We start from the raw sequence: 14,247 nt of genomic DNA on the forward strand, positions 1-14,247 counted from the left end.
AATATTTCAGTCATTGAGAACTTTTTTTATTGTGAAGTACACATTATATTTTAATTGCAGACAACAGTATAAATTTTTAAAAAACTCACAAATCGTTGCAATTATGTAATTATTAATTATGTTTATTTTTATAACATCTAGTGTTGTAAATTAGCAAAGCAATACCTCGCATAGTGCGGGTAATTGTTTGATACCGGACTAACCGGATTAAATCCAGTGGTTTAAAATATTTCAGTCGTTGAGCATATTTTTATTATGAAGTACACATTTTATTTTAATTGCAGACAAAAAACAGTATAAATTTAAAAAAAACGCACAAATCGTTGCAATTATGTAATTATTAATTATGTTTATTTTTATCACATTTAGTGTTGTAAATAAGCAAAGCAATACCTCGCATAGTGCGGGTAACTGATTGAAACCGAACTAAAAGGATTAAATCCAGTAGTTTGGAATATTTCAGTCGTTGAGAACTTTTTTTTATTGTGAAGTACACATTTTATTTTAATTGCAGACAAAAAACAGTATAAATTTAAAAAACACACACCAATCGTTGCAATTATGTAATTATTAATTATGTTTATTATTATCACATCTAGTGTTGTAAATAAGCAAAGCAATACCTCACATAGTGCGGGTAACTGTTTGAAACCGGACTAACCGGATTAAATCCAGTAGTTTCGAATATTTCAGTCATTGAGAACTTTTTTTATTGTGAAGTACACATTTTATTTTAATTGCAGACAAAAAACAGTATACAATTCAAAAAAACGCACAAATCGTTGCAATTATGTAATAATTATTTATGTTTATTGTTATCACATCTAGTTTTGTAAATAAGCAAAGCAATACCTCGCATAGTGCGGGTAACTGTTTGAAACCAGACTAATCGAGGACTTTGAAACTACAATAAAAATGAAATGAAATCATTTACGTATAAAAAAAATAATTTCTTTGTATTTTATTCAATTAATATTTTGTTTGTTTTGAAATAAATAATATAATTAATAATAATTATTATAATTAAACAGATTGATAAAAAAGCGCGCACAAACTAAAAAAACTTATTCCTTAATGTTTCACAGAAAAATAAGTAGGGGTTTCCTATTTTTGCATGCGAAATGATTGCGCGAATTTCTTTTTATATATTTTTTTTGTTGGTTCGAGGTAAACTAGGGTGAAAATCGCCGGGTCATCTTTTAATTGAAGGATGATCAATGATGATGGTTGTGAAGCCAGGAAGGAAACCGAATGGAGTTGGGTGTCACATGGTTTGTTTTAACCCAGTTTCGAGAGAAATGTGAACCATGGATGATGATGGGCAGGTGCGAGTGGATTAACGTGGCCGGGTGTAATGGTAGCGTCACCCAGTCAGCATCGCACATCGCGTAACCCATTATAGCTGATTGCAATCTTTGTTCGCAAGAACGGTCCGCGTGTGTAGCAAATGTAGCCCCAGCACCTGGGCTCTGCAACCCCTACACCCCTCTCCCATATACTTGTTTTAAACAAAGATAAAAACCGGGTCGAATGGGATATATATATACACACTCATACATACACACGCATATATATATATATTTGGGGATGTTTTGTGAATGGGGTAGTGGCATAATGGAATCTGAGACGCGTTTTACCCTAACGCACCCTTTTCATACGCGATGATGCTGCATCCCGTACCGACCTCAGCTAGTCTAACGGTTGTTGTCTGTTACACTCACTGTTATCCTTGCTCGTTTTTTTGTATCCCCTTCTCTCGCTCTTTCTCATGTGGGTACTTTTTTAAAAGCGTTACGCCAATTCTGAAATAAAAAAATATATTCAACCCCACATCTACTGCAACAACAACGACGGAATAAAAAGACTTCCACAACGAACATCACTATACGATTTTTATTTTACCCAACAGTTCATAAAAAAAAATACGTCTGTATTATGTTTGAAACGATTGTATATCCGGAATATGCATGTAGATAAATAGATTTTGATCTGCGGATGAACTTCAATCAACAAATGGACAATAAGGACATCAATTTAGATGGACGTTTTATATGAATTTTTATTTGCGTCATAACGCTTCAACAATTTTATGGGTACTGATTTTCATTTCATAACGATTTTGTTATATCAAAGGAAATTAATATTATTAATATTCAATTAGAAACCAACTGGTTTTCATTAAGGTAACATATTTTATATTTTTTTTTAAATTTAATTACAATGAAATTATCATTGATTTTTTTTGTCCACTTATTAAATTTGTAATTTAAAATTGTTTTTTTGGCAAAATTCTATAATAATGGCTGAAAAACTTAGTTAATTCTAAATAAATATGTTTCTTTGTACATCTTATTCTATTTACATATCATTATTTACAAAAAAATGAGTAGTAAATTTAATTAAGTGAAATTGAGTTAAATATATTTACCAGGAGATTTTCTACTAATTGTGTTTTGCTGTAAGTGCAATATTATTTATAAAAATCTCTCAATTATCTGGGAAAAAATATTATAGTAAATTTTTAATAAATTTTCATAATTTACATAATTTACGAAGAATGCTTATGTTTAATTAATAAAATTAAATGTTATGATTAGATTATATTAAGACTGTGGAATGAATCTCAGTTTAGGTCACATTTACGCGATTAAAGAATTTATATAATCCATCCTTTTTCTATATAAAATATAAAAAAAATCTTTATTAAAAATGACATTTACTAGTAATTAAATTAATTGCCAGATAACTTTTCAAATCACCCGTATTGAGTGAAAATTAAAAATACTTATGAGTTATTATACCAAATATAAGATCCATGTATTTAACAAATATATATAAAAAAAACCTTAACTTTGAATTTATTTAAAATTTTATAATTGCATTTGAAATCATCATTGAATGTAAAATTAAAATCAATAGTAATAAACAAAGGATTTGTGAATATTTATTAATGTGATTTTTGTTTATGAATTTGTGTATTCGTTGAATACGAATGTGAATTCATTATTATTTTCTAAATGTTTGAAATGCGTCTGAATTAATGGACAGTATTATGGAGATGGGAGTGTGAAATACAGGTATGATGTAACTAATCTAGGAATCTGATGTGACAGTAATGCGACGGTTTGAGTGCATTGGTGTGTTCTAGGAAATGCATGATGACGGACGTCCAGATGCATATTAATGTCATGTCCGCAGATTTGATGCAAAATACTGTCCCATCCAGAAATGTTCGGATGTCAGTGGGCGGTCCGACGTAGGGCTTCTGAAAAATGCAGACCCGTCATCTCTGGGAAAAAGAGTATCACGAAAGCTGACAGAAAAAAAAATGAATGGAAGAAGTAAAGAAAATGAAAAAAGAAACAACGCAACTCATGAAATACAGATTTGTGCACGGTTGGAGAGTGCTAAATGTTTTGACACGGGACTGATTTGTTAATTAATATTTAAATAGGGCCGGAACTCCATTTTGGTGTAGGTGTCGGAGGGCGGAGCTTAGGGCCGACCATATAGAGGGGACGAACCAGTCGGGAGGGTTCAAAGGTAAGATCAAAAGGGCCGAGCTCGTCCTTCTCTCATTATCCGGCGAGCATCGGCCGTGGCACAATCGTGGCCCTTTGCTATCCCAGGCTCCCTCCAGTCAAGTGTGCACCAACAACCATCACCGGATGCCGGAAAGTGAATCAGTTTGTGTTCGGTTTAGTGCGCGGTAAGTAGCCATAAAAAAAGGGCACGTCTCCAGCAGACGTAAATTAATGGCAAAGTACAAATCTACGTGAACTTAAACGCGAGGTTCGGCTGCGAACCTTTTCGTCGTCTCGTCGCGCATCGATATCACCGCGCTCTTGAAGGAAAACCAGGCGCATCCACCAACGACCCCAACCACAGTTACCACCAATCGGGGCGCGTTCAGCTTTTGATTGTTGCTCAGAAAGCCGTCCCTTTTTCTGCTGCTGGCTTTCGGGCGATGATCAAAGACCGAGCGCGTCCATTCTCAACGCCACTTTATATTATATACTTTTCTTGATATATAGTGATATAAATATATTATATGATATTTTAATATAAATAAATGTTTCATACAAAATAATAATGATATTCCCTAGAATAGTCCACCTCTTTCATTTTTTTTTAATAAGAATCTTTATTTTTTATTTGGGGGTTGATAAAATTCTTTAAATATGTAAATTAATCGAAAGGGTTAGGGTAAAGGGATACAATGGAGGGGGTTTGTAACTTGTGTAGAAATCTGGTAGATGGCGCTCGTATAGTCATTTTATTGATCACCGTTCTGGAGGTTGCATAACCAACCAAACCTAACCAATCCAAGTCAACCAAATGTTATCAAGTCGTGTTACTTGATGTAAGCACAAACAAGTAGTTATACATCATCGCAGTACTCAAGTGCCGGTAAATCCAACATATATTCTAAAGATGTGTTCGTTATACAAATCCATAGCTGTGTTATTATCGATTTCTGTGATTGCCCTGGAGGGCGTACAACCTAGTAATAACAAAGACCTCATTAAACAAAAAAGGTTGCCCCCGTGCAGGGCCTGCAAGACGTTCGTAGACTCCTTCAAAAGGGTACGTGTATTTTACCGCTGCAACACATCTTGATCATCGAAATGAGTTAGATTATTTTATCATAGATGGAGCTATTTATAATTTTAAGGGCATGGAGAGGACAGAAAAGGGCAAGTTTGAAGGGGGTGATGCAGCCTGGGAGGAGGAAAAGCTAAAGTCCTATTCCAAGAGCGAAATTAGATTGGTGGAGATTCAAGAGAAGCTTTGCTCGGATGTTGAAGAGGGACAAAACCAATGCTATTCTCTGTACGAGCAGCATGATGAACTACTGGAGGAATGGTGGTTTAACCATCAGAACGATGTGCCAGACCTATTCCAATACTTCTGCATAGAATCTATTCAACACTGCTGCCCAGAGAACCACTTTGGACTTGATTGCAAGCCCTGTGTGGGATATCCAGACAATGTATGCAGTAAAAATGGAAAATGCAAGGGTGCTGGAACTAGGAAAGGTAATGGTGAGTGCAATTGCAACAAAGGCTACAATGGAAAATCGTGCAATACTTGTGTCGACAATTTCTTCGAATCGTTCAGAAATGGGGAGCAAGTAATATGCACAGAATGCCATATGGGATGCGCTGGCAAATGCACGAAGGCTGGTCCGAAAGGTATTATCGCTACTTCGTTCCTCTTCTCTGTGATGTAAACTTTATTGATTTTAGGTTGTCTGGAGTGTGGCAAGGGATGGATAAAGAGCGAAGAAAAGGGATGCCTCGATTTGAACGAGTGTGCCGTCAGCAATCCTCCATGCGGTCTGCTTCATTTCTGCGTCAACACCGAAGGTTCCTACAAATGCCTAGACTGTGATAGATCTTGCTCAGGATGTACTGGAGATGGTCCAGATATGTGCATCCATTGTGCATCAGGTTTCATTTTACGCGACAACATGTGTATAGGTACGTTTTCGAAACCTACCCATCATAGGTCATTAAAACATATCATAATTTCCAGATACCGCTAATGAGAGCCGCCAGCACTACGTCAATTACACAAGGTACTGCGTGTACCTAGGTCTTTGTATTGCCACTTGCATCATTCTACAGAAGAACGTAGCGCTGGCAGCCGTTATAGGTTTAGCAGTTGCAATACACATATCTCTATCCGAATACATTCTAAACACACCACCTAGTCCAAACAAAACTCAAATAGCCGAGCAGATTATGCGTGCAGCTAACAACGACTTTTAACAAACTGACTGTAGTACTTTTGAAAACTCGTAATTAAATAAAAAAAAACGTTTAGTAGTCATTTAAACTTCCAGTAAGATGTGATGCAGTGACAAATATGTTGCCTATGTTGTTGGTTCACCATATCTGCCGAGAATAGCGTCTTAACCAATTTTCTTTACCAAATACTTTATACACATTACAATATAACACAAAAAAGCATTTCTTCTTCGTAAGATAAGAATTCATAAACTCGTTTTATTTCTATATTGTTTACAATCAAGTAAAAAATACCACACGTTTAAATGTAGCTGTAATCTAGTGATAATAACATAAGTAACACCAAAAAACAGCAACATTGTTACCGAGGTTTTGATATAAGTGTACTTACGACCATCTTTTCTATAGCTAAGTCAATAAGCAATGATAAATATTTTAATATTAAATTAAGTAATGGTACAAACATCTCAAAAAACAAATATACCTTAAATAATTTCTTGTTAAACTTATAACAATAGTTTTATTTTAAATTTTTTGAAATTATTTTTCATATTTGATCAAAAAAAAACACTTAATATATAAAAGTAATAAAGCAACTAAATACAGATTTCAGTCAAATTACTTTTAATTTAAAGATGTTAACACACTTAAAGAAATGGTAATTATCCATTGCGCTTTATTAGGATTAACGTATGCATTAACTTCTTAGAACTTTTGAACACTTTATAGACATATCGACGACGAGGACACATTGATAATTAGATGATTAAATAAAAGTACAATCCATTACGCTTTATATAAAAAACAAAGTTTGATGTTTCGAGTTTTTAGAGAAATATTTAACGAGTACCATAGAATACATTGCGCGTTTACAATGTTATAGTTATAGTAAATTTACAATATAATAGTTGGTCATTTTTAAAGCTAGTGTAGAGAAAGTTTCAGAAACCATTATTCTTGTCGCAGAATTAATTTTACTTGTGATGCAAATAAATGTACCATACTTATATAAAAAGCAAAACGTGAGATATTGTATAAAATTAAAAAAAAGATATTACGCTTTTATATATTTAATACTAACAATCTTGCCAATTATATGAATGTATTATGTACTTATACTATTGTCGACAAAGATTCCAAAATTGTACACTAGACGAATTTGATAAGGGTAGTAAGGGTTAAAACATGCGAGAATATTATTAAAATAATACTACAAGAAATATTCGAATTGCTAGTGAATTATAGTAAATTTATTATATGTTTAAGTAGTATTTATATGAATTATAATACATATGCTATGTACTTAAATTATATTCATTAAAGTATTTATATTAGATAATTTTAGATAAGAACTAATATTAAGTAACTTTTTGTTGAATCATTGTAAAAGAAAAGTACTTCCATAGGCATAATTTTATTTGAATGAACTAATTATTTGTACACTCGCTGCAATGAGAGTATATACTTCAACAACTTACTTAAGAATGAAATTCAAAGATACTTAAGATTATAATAGAAAAAGATTTAAATATACAATTTTGACAGTTGGAAATTAATGTGTTTATAAAAATGGATTGAATTTAATGCAAATACTTAAAACTATCTGTAATATCTTACAACTAGATGAGTATCTATATATATATGAGTATGAGTATATTAATTTTTAGTATTAAGAAATGTACATCTTGAGATTATATTTTTGAGTCGGTTGAGTTAACGGTAAAGTGGATTGCGTTATGCGATGTTTTAGAAAAAAAGCCAATTAGAAGACTTATGTTATTTAGAATTTAGTTAAATGTTTAATCCTTATTGCATTTTTTAGCTTAATCAGTTATGATTATGATAAATGCATATAAGTTGTAGAATCGGGTTTAATAAATATTATTAAATCGCAGTTTTGTTTTATAATTGTCCAATAACATTTAAAATCTAGTCTTAGTCATAAATTATTTTTAAGTTGATAATTATAGAAAGAAATTATAAATATAATAATGAAAAAAAAAACAAAGTAAAATCAATTACATTACGACAATTTGCACAACTAATAAAATGTATCAATTTTTTCCAAATATATTCGTCGTGTATAATAAATCGAGTATGACATATTTTTTTTATATGAAATTCAACATACAACTAAAAAAAAACAAGTACAATATTATTATATTTTGCTACGTTTTATGGATATGTTATGACCAATAATTAGGTTATGACGTATTAACAAAGAAAAAATTCTGGTATTGCATAGCAGTTCGATAAAATACATTATCACATATACGTTACATAAATTAAGAAAACTTGCAATATGCAGATTGGCACATGTAATTGACGATCAATGTTTGCGTTGTGAAATTATGAGGAAAGTTGATACAAATTACAAATCAATAAAGTCTTAAATAAATTAATAACATCGTTTCAAGTTTTGTTATAATAATATTATGAGATATTATTATTTAATAAATAGGTTTCAGTAATTATCCAATGTAAACACTTTCAACTTGTAATTAATACTAATTGTAATCGACTTCCCACTGGTTCAAGTCCACTTAATTAAATGAAATTATTTGAAGGTAGAATATTTCAATAGTTTATTGTAATTATCTCTTTTTGAATATAATTAAAATAAATCTAAAATTGAAATTCACTCTTATAAAATCGATTTTTTTTAATTAATTTAATTTTTTGTTGTAATTGATTCAAAATATTCTGAAGATTTTCATCAATTTTGCTGGAATGTTATTATAGCTGCACTTGTCATATATAGGAATTTCTTAATAAGCAATAGATTTGGAAGAGAAATTTGTTTTGGATAATTTATTGAGGAAATCGTAAAAAATGTAGATTACCGTTATATGAAAACACGTATTTCGAGGCCAAACTGTTCCAGTTGCAATTTCTTATAGTGTTTGAAGATCTCAAATATCTACCAAATTCTTGATATGCAATATATAATGAATTACAATTATTGTTCAACATCCATATTAATAATAAGAATATAAATATAGAATTGATTCGAAATATTGTGAAGTGAAGTTATAATATGATGTTCATTATTTCTAATTACGATGCTCATCTCGCTCTGAGAATAGATTTGAAATATTAATTAGTCTTGGATAATTTATCTTTAATTGAAAGATAAAGTCTAAAATCTAAATAATTATATTTGTAATACTAAACCAAAATTATAATATCAAACACTAATGAATGTTGGAATCTAGATTTTACACGGATGGAATAGGTTTAAGTAATTGATTATTTAAAATAATTATAACAATAAAAATAATTGAACATATACAAAATATACAATCAAATGAAACTTAGAAAGTCTATGTTTCAAACGGAAAAATAATTAAAATCGATTTTAATCACTTTTACATTGATTATGAAAAAGAAATTTAATAAGTTATTTATCATTAAAAATAAGCCAGACAATGTAAAGTGGTGCAACCCCTTATAGGGTTTTTGGGCGAGCGATTTGACGGTAGCGCGCATCGATCTTGGTTTAAAAAGGTCACGTTTCGAGATGGCAATGTGAAAAAAGGCAGAAAAATATGAAAATTGACGTCAGGACAAGGTAGTTCTGGTGTTGGGACACCAGGGCGGCGCCCAACAGCCCTTGCACGTTTCCTTGTTTACGAATATCCCGACCGGAAGCGCGTGGGATCCTGGACCTGGGCATCGCTTCCTGGCAGGCGCGGAGATCGCGTGCGACTCAAGTTGCATAACTATTCTTTCACCATAAGCGCTGTCCAGGAGTTCTAAAGGTCGGGGACCCGCCGAGCAACTTAGAAGACACCCGTTTCAAGCGTATCCTTGGATTTCACCTTTTTCCAAAGGAATATTTGCAGTCGCGCGTCCAGGATTTTCAAAAACTAGATAAAGCTGACCGCGCGATTTTACAAACCAATATTATTGACTAGCGCAAGCGCCGTTAAAGAAGACGATGACGAGGTGATTGGCTGCCTTTCAGAGATTGTGCAGCTAGCATTAAAAGTGGTTGGTGCGCTCCAGGGACGGCCATTGTGCAGTAAAAGTGATTACGTTTCAACAGGACGAGAACACAGTGTCCTCCAAGCCGTTGGTGGTTTATGACAATATCAAGATGTCATCTCCGAGTGCAGGCAAACGGCGGATGGACACAGACGTTATAAAATTGTATCCTTTTTTTTGCTGCTACCACTGGTGTCCCCTTTGTTCGATGCGTTTTAAAACGCAATGTAAACAATAACAGATTCCTTTGTATCAGCTGATTGTAGCCTCTGCGCGACCTGACATTCGTTCGTCACTCTCTACAAAGCCACAAACAACAACAACAAACAAACAACAACGGAAAAGAGAAAACGATGTTGCTAAATCCCCAATGACCATCGCAAGTTTCACATTGTAATAAATTATTGAGTTTCAGTAGCGATTTTATTTATTTAGTTAGTGTGCACCGACTTTTCAGACTGTAAACCAATGAATAATGCATACATTCGTCCTTGCGCTTTTACAAGCGTGTTTATTTATTTCACCTCTTCCTTAAATATACCTGAGAGCACAGAGTAAACATTCTATGAATTTATTATAATTTTTCTTGTTAATATAACTTTCTGATAAGTGAAGCAAACGTTAACAACAATTAATCTGTACACATATGTTGTGTTATTATTATTTTCCTTAATTGCTCAACAGGATTGAGAGTAAACATGAGGTCACCATCCTGGGGGGACTTAATGACTTTTCAGTGAAGTTCTATGGACCCAAAAGTAGTAAGTTTCATTTCATCCTGACCTCCCCAAACCCACACAACAACCTTGTCATCCAAATGAAAACAAACAAATAAACATTGCACTTTTCTCCTGCATGACAGTACTGTAACACAAAATAACAAAATGCTTCTGCTCTGAATCCAATGTTTCTTCCTGCATGGTACATTACTTGTGCTTATAAAACCCTTCAGCTGAAGTGTGTCAAACGTTTTATTTATATCCTAGAAAAGTTTGAAATGTCTGCTATTTTTATCTCATGATCCCAGTGCCCTGACGTCTCTCGCCATATGTGTGCATATATATGCTTATATACTCGCATTCATAAATACATGTATCGTTATTAAAACAAAGATCTACGATCTCTTCATTTTTTGTTGTTGTTTTTATTTTGTGGACATCTTTACTTATGATGCTGTTTTAGCGCCATACGAGGGTGGAGTTTGGAAAGTTAGAGTCCATTTGCCAGAGCATTACCCATTTAAATCGCCTAGTATAGGTTTTATGAATAGGGTCTACCATCCCAATATAGACGAAGTGTCTGGAACAGTATGTTTGGATGTTATAAATCAGGCGTGGACCGCACTTTATGGTAAATGGGAATACGAATTAAATATTAGCAATTAAAAGAATAACAATAATGAAATAACAACATTAACGCGATTACCGTGACAATTGTTCATATTTGTTCTATTTCCTTAGACTTATCGAATATTTTTGAATCTTTTCTACCACAATTATTGACTTATCCAAATCCAATAGACCCATTAAATGGAGATGCGGCTGCTATGTACCTGCACAAGCCGGAAGAATACAAGAAGAAAGTGTCAGGTAAAGTACTCGACTAGTTTGGACGTGATGTTCATTGTGCTAATGTGGCTTCTTCGTTTTTAGAGTATGTTAAAAAGTATGCGACGGAAGAAGCGTTAAGGGGGCAGGAGAACAATGTGAGTTCAGACAGTGAATCGAGTATGTCCGACTTCTCCGAAAACGAAGCCGAGGATATGGAGTTATAACCCAAATTCAGTTGCGAACAGTATACTTATCCCTTCACCCATTGGCAGACTCCAAAATAATGTGACAAACATCCAAGCTTCGTGGTTTCATCTAATTAATACAAATCTCTAAATGTCTTAAGTTTTATAAAAACTGTCATAACTCGAAAAAAAGAAAAACCAAAATATACGGTCGGGGGGAAGGGGTCGCTAACTTTTATATATCGATATATATATATATCTATATTTCTATATACCATACAAAACATACATATATTTCTATACGTGTATTAATTTATTTTTTTATTTGGGACAATATTGAATAACAGCATCATAAATTTGGGAGAAAAGACAAACAATAAGGCGACAGGGAAGAAATATTCATTAGAGTTACACACTGCGGGAAATAAAAAGAGTTATAGTTTTGTAACGCGGTTATCACAGTTTTTATAAGTACAAATGTATGTTCCCAATCTGTAATCTCTAAATGAGTGTACTCGTAGCGGTACTCAAGAGTAATTGTATTTTGAAAAATTCAATCTCTGACTTTTTGGCGAACATTTTCGATGTTACTTCTTACAATTCTAGCATGTAAGTAAGATAAATATTTATTTATTACGATCTTAGTTTGTAGTGTGCAATAACTGTGTTTGTTTTACTTTAATTTCTCATTTCTGTTTCAACAGTTGTTTACATTAGTCGATTTGTTCTCTCCAATTGTTTTATTATTAATTTTCTAATGTTATCATATTCTTATCACTACTTTTACTTAATTTTTATTCGAGGTATTCATCTTGTGTTCGGCCTCCGGTCGACGGTAGATCTTCATTTTTAGCCAATTACAAATCAACACATCACGTACACATTTACTTTGATTAATGTATTCTAATTATAAATATTAATTGATTAAGGATAATATCATATTAGATATATATGGAAACAAATATTATATATTATATAAAGAAATTTAAAAAATATATATATACTAATTTGTGCGTACATAAATACACAGATTATTATTCCTCATAAATATAGTTTCTCTACGTCGAATTTTTCTGTTTATTTACGTGCGTACGATCTTATTATAATGCGTTTAATGAATAAATGTTTCTTTTTGTATTGATGGATTATTTGGCTCTTATTATTTTTGGCGATGCACACTGGTTCTCTCTTTTGTTACTAATATTCCCTGAATTCAAGTCCACTACATTTTTTTTATTTGTTTGCACATCTACACTTAATTATTTCACTTTTGTACACTGTTTTTACAGATGCTAAGGTGAGCGTATCACTCAAAACAGCTTTTTATTCTCGTTACTAACATTATTAACACGGACTTCATTTTGGTTGAAACAAAATATTTACAAAAAAAACATGCTAAATTATACCAAATATTAATAATTATCATATATTTCCACATAACCTAAACCATTATACTAATAATTCTATCCATATAAATAATACACACTGAAGAAACATTAATTGATTGCTAACATATGAAAATAAAACAATTACCGTCGAAATAATACATATTCATATAATCCAATATTTGTTATATAAACATATTAATATTTGTTACTCTTTCCTGCTTCAGGTGGCCTTAACACATGTCAGAAAGCTATCGCGCAGTGATTTCTTGCGAATCATTGCGCGATATCGCACCTATCTTTCTTTGGATTGGCAGGATAATTGGGAAGAACGCGTTTTGTTTCTATCTTTCCTATTAATATGTGCCGGAATATGGGGTCCCGAAAACGATGTTTTCAAGTACTTTAATTAATTCAAACTTGTTTCTTTTATATCTTCCAGCAAGTAAAACATATTTTCGTTTGCTGTGGCGTATTTGCACCCAGCGATTCTTTCTTTTTTACAAACACCTCACCTCCAGATAGAGTTCACTCTCTTATATACTAAATTAATTAATATGCTTTTAGTTCGTTTTCAATGTGATATTAAATTATAATTATTTATTTTTTATTGTCTACTTAATATACAAAGTAAATTTTAAATGTATGTCTATTTTGGAATCCAAGTCTTAATTAAACCTTTTCGCAAAATGCTACAATTTTTCTGTCAAGTTTTACAGTTTTTCAAGTTACATTCTTATGGAAATTGAGATTCAATTTAAATTCATCATCTGCCCTATATACAAGATATACAGCACTTCAGACAACTCACTTTTCCAATTAATAAAATAATGTTTTATATTGCTTTAAAACATACATTTTACGATATTATATTAATGATCAACAATCGCAACTGTTTTGGATTCACTTAATCCAAAATAACCAAGATCTTCCATCATATTAACTAATCTAATCATGCGTTAATTTCAATAATTATATTAATTCAAAATTAGTATTCCTAATAATATTATTTTCACTGGAAGTAATCATTGTAACAGATTAATATTTGTAATTTCATATTGATAAACTTGGCGAAATGCAATATTAATTTTATGTTTATTAAATGGAATGGAAACTTATACTAATCACAACATAAATTACGAGGTGTGTATACGTGACCTACAACATGTGGTATACCATGGTTTATATCCTAGTACTATAGTATGACCCTATACCGTCGTTACTACTATAATACTAGGTATAATATTTCAGATTAACATTCTACAAGACAGAACAGAGTAGAAAATAAAAAATACATATTTTCAAACGTACATGGTAGTAATATGTAAATATGACAGCTGCTCTCCACAAGACGTCATGGATACAAGATAATAATTTGTAAACAAAT

General features: G+C 32.0%; 2 protein-coding genes across 4 annotated transcripts; both read left to right on the top strand.

The window, feature by feature from the left end:
* The first annotated feature begins 4,293 nt into the window (after nucleotides 1–4,293).
* On the top strand, nucleotides 4,294–5,937 carry LOC108565316 (cysteine-rich with EGF-like domain protein 2). Of its 2 annotated transcripts, none has more exons than XM_017924705.1 (4): nucleotides 4,294–4,587; nucleotides 4,676–5,195; nucleotides 5,250–5,483; nucleotides 5,539–5,937. In XM_017924705.1, the coding sequence occupies exons 1-4, from the start codon at nucleotides 4,435–4,437 to the stop codon at nucleotides 5,772–5,774; spliced, it is 1,143 nt and encodes a 380-aa protein (XP_017780194.1). In that variant the 5' UTR covers nucleotides 4,294–4,434; the 3' UTR covers nucleotides 5,775–5,937. The 2 variants fall into 2 exon arrangements, with proteins under 2 accessions (XP_017780194.1, XP_017780195.1); XM_017924706.1 differs by having other exon boundaries at nucleotides 4,508–4,587; nucleotides 4,653–5,195.
* A 3,635-nt stretch (nucleotides 5,938–9,572) lies between these two features.
* Nucleotides 9,573–13,399, top strand: LOC108565336 (ubiquitin-conjugating enzyme E2 H). Of its 2 annotated transcripts, XR_001891173.1 has the most exons (6): nucleotides 9,748–9,905; nucleotides 10,425–10,501; nucleotides 10,923–11,090; nucleotides 11,201–11,329; nucleotides 11,393–12,084; nucleotides 13,088–13,399. XR_001891173.1 is itself a non-coding variant. In XM_017924759.1 (5 exons), exons 1-5 carry the CDS (start codon nucleotides 9,853–9,855, stop codon nucleotides 11,512–11,514), a joined length of 549 nt encoding a protein of 182 aa, XP_017780248.1. In that variant the 5' UTR covers nucleotides 9,573–9,852; the 3' UTR covers nucleotides 11,515–12,620. The 2 variants fall into 2 exon arrangements, 1 of the variants encoding a protein (XP_017780248.1); XM_017924759.1 differs by lacking the exon at nucleotides 13,088–13,399 and having other exon boundaries at nucleotides 9,573–9,905; nucleotides 11,393–12,620.
* Nucleotides 13,400–14,247: the final 848 nt, after the last annotated feature.

This window comes from Nicrophorus vespilloides, unplaced genomic scaffold, assembly GCF_001412225.1.
Source record: "Nicrophorus vespilloides isolate i.1.1-1 unplaced genomic scaffold, Nicve_v1.0, whole genome shotgun sequence".
NCBI lineage: Eukaryota > Metazoa > Arthropoda > Insecta > Coleoptera > Silphidae > Nicrophorus > Nicrophorus vespilloides.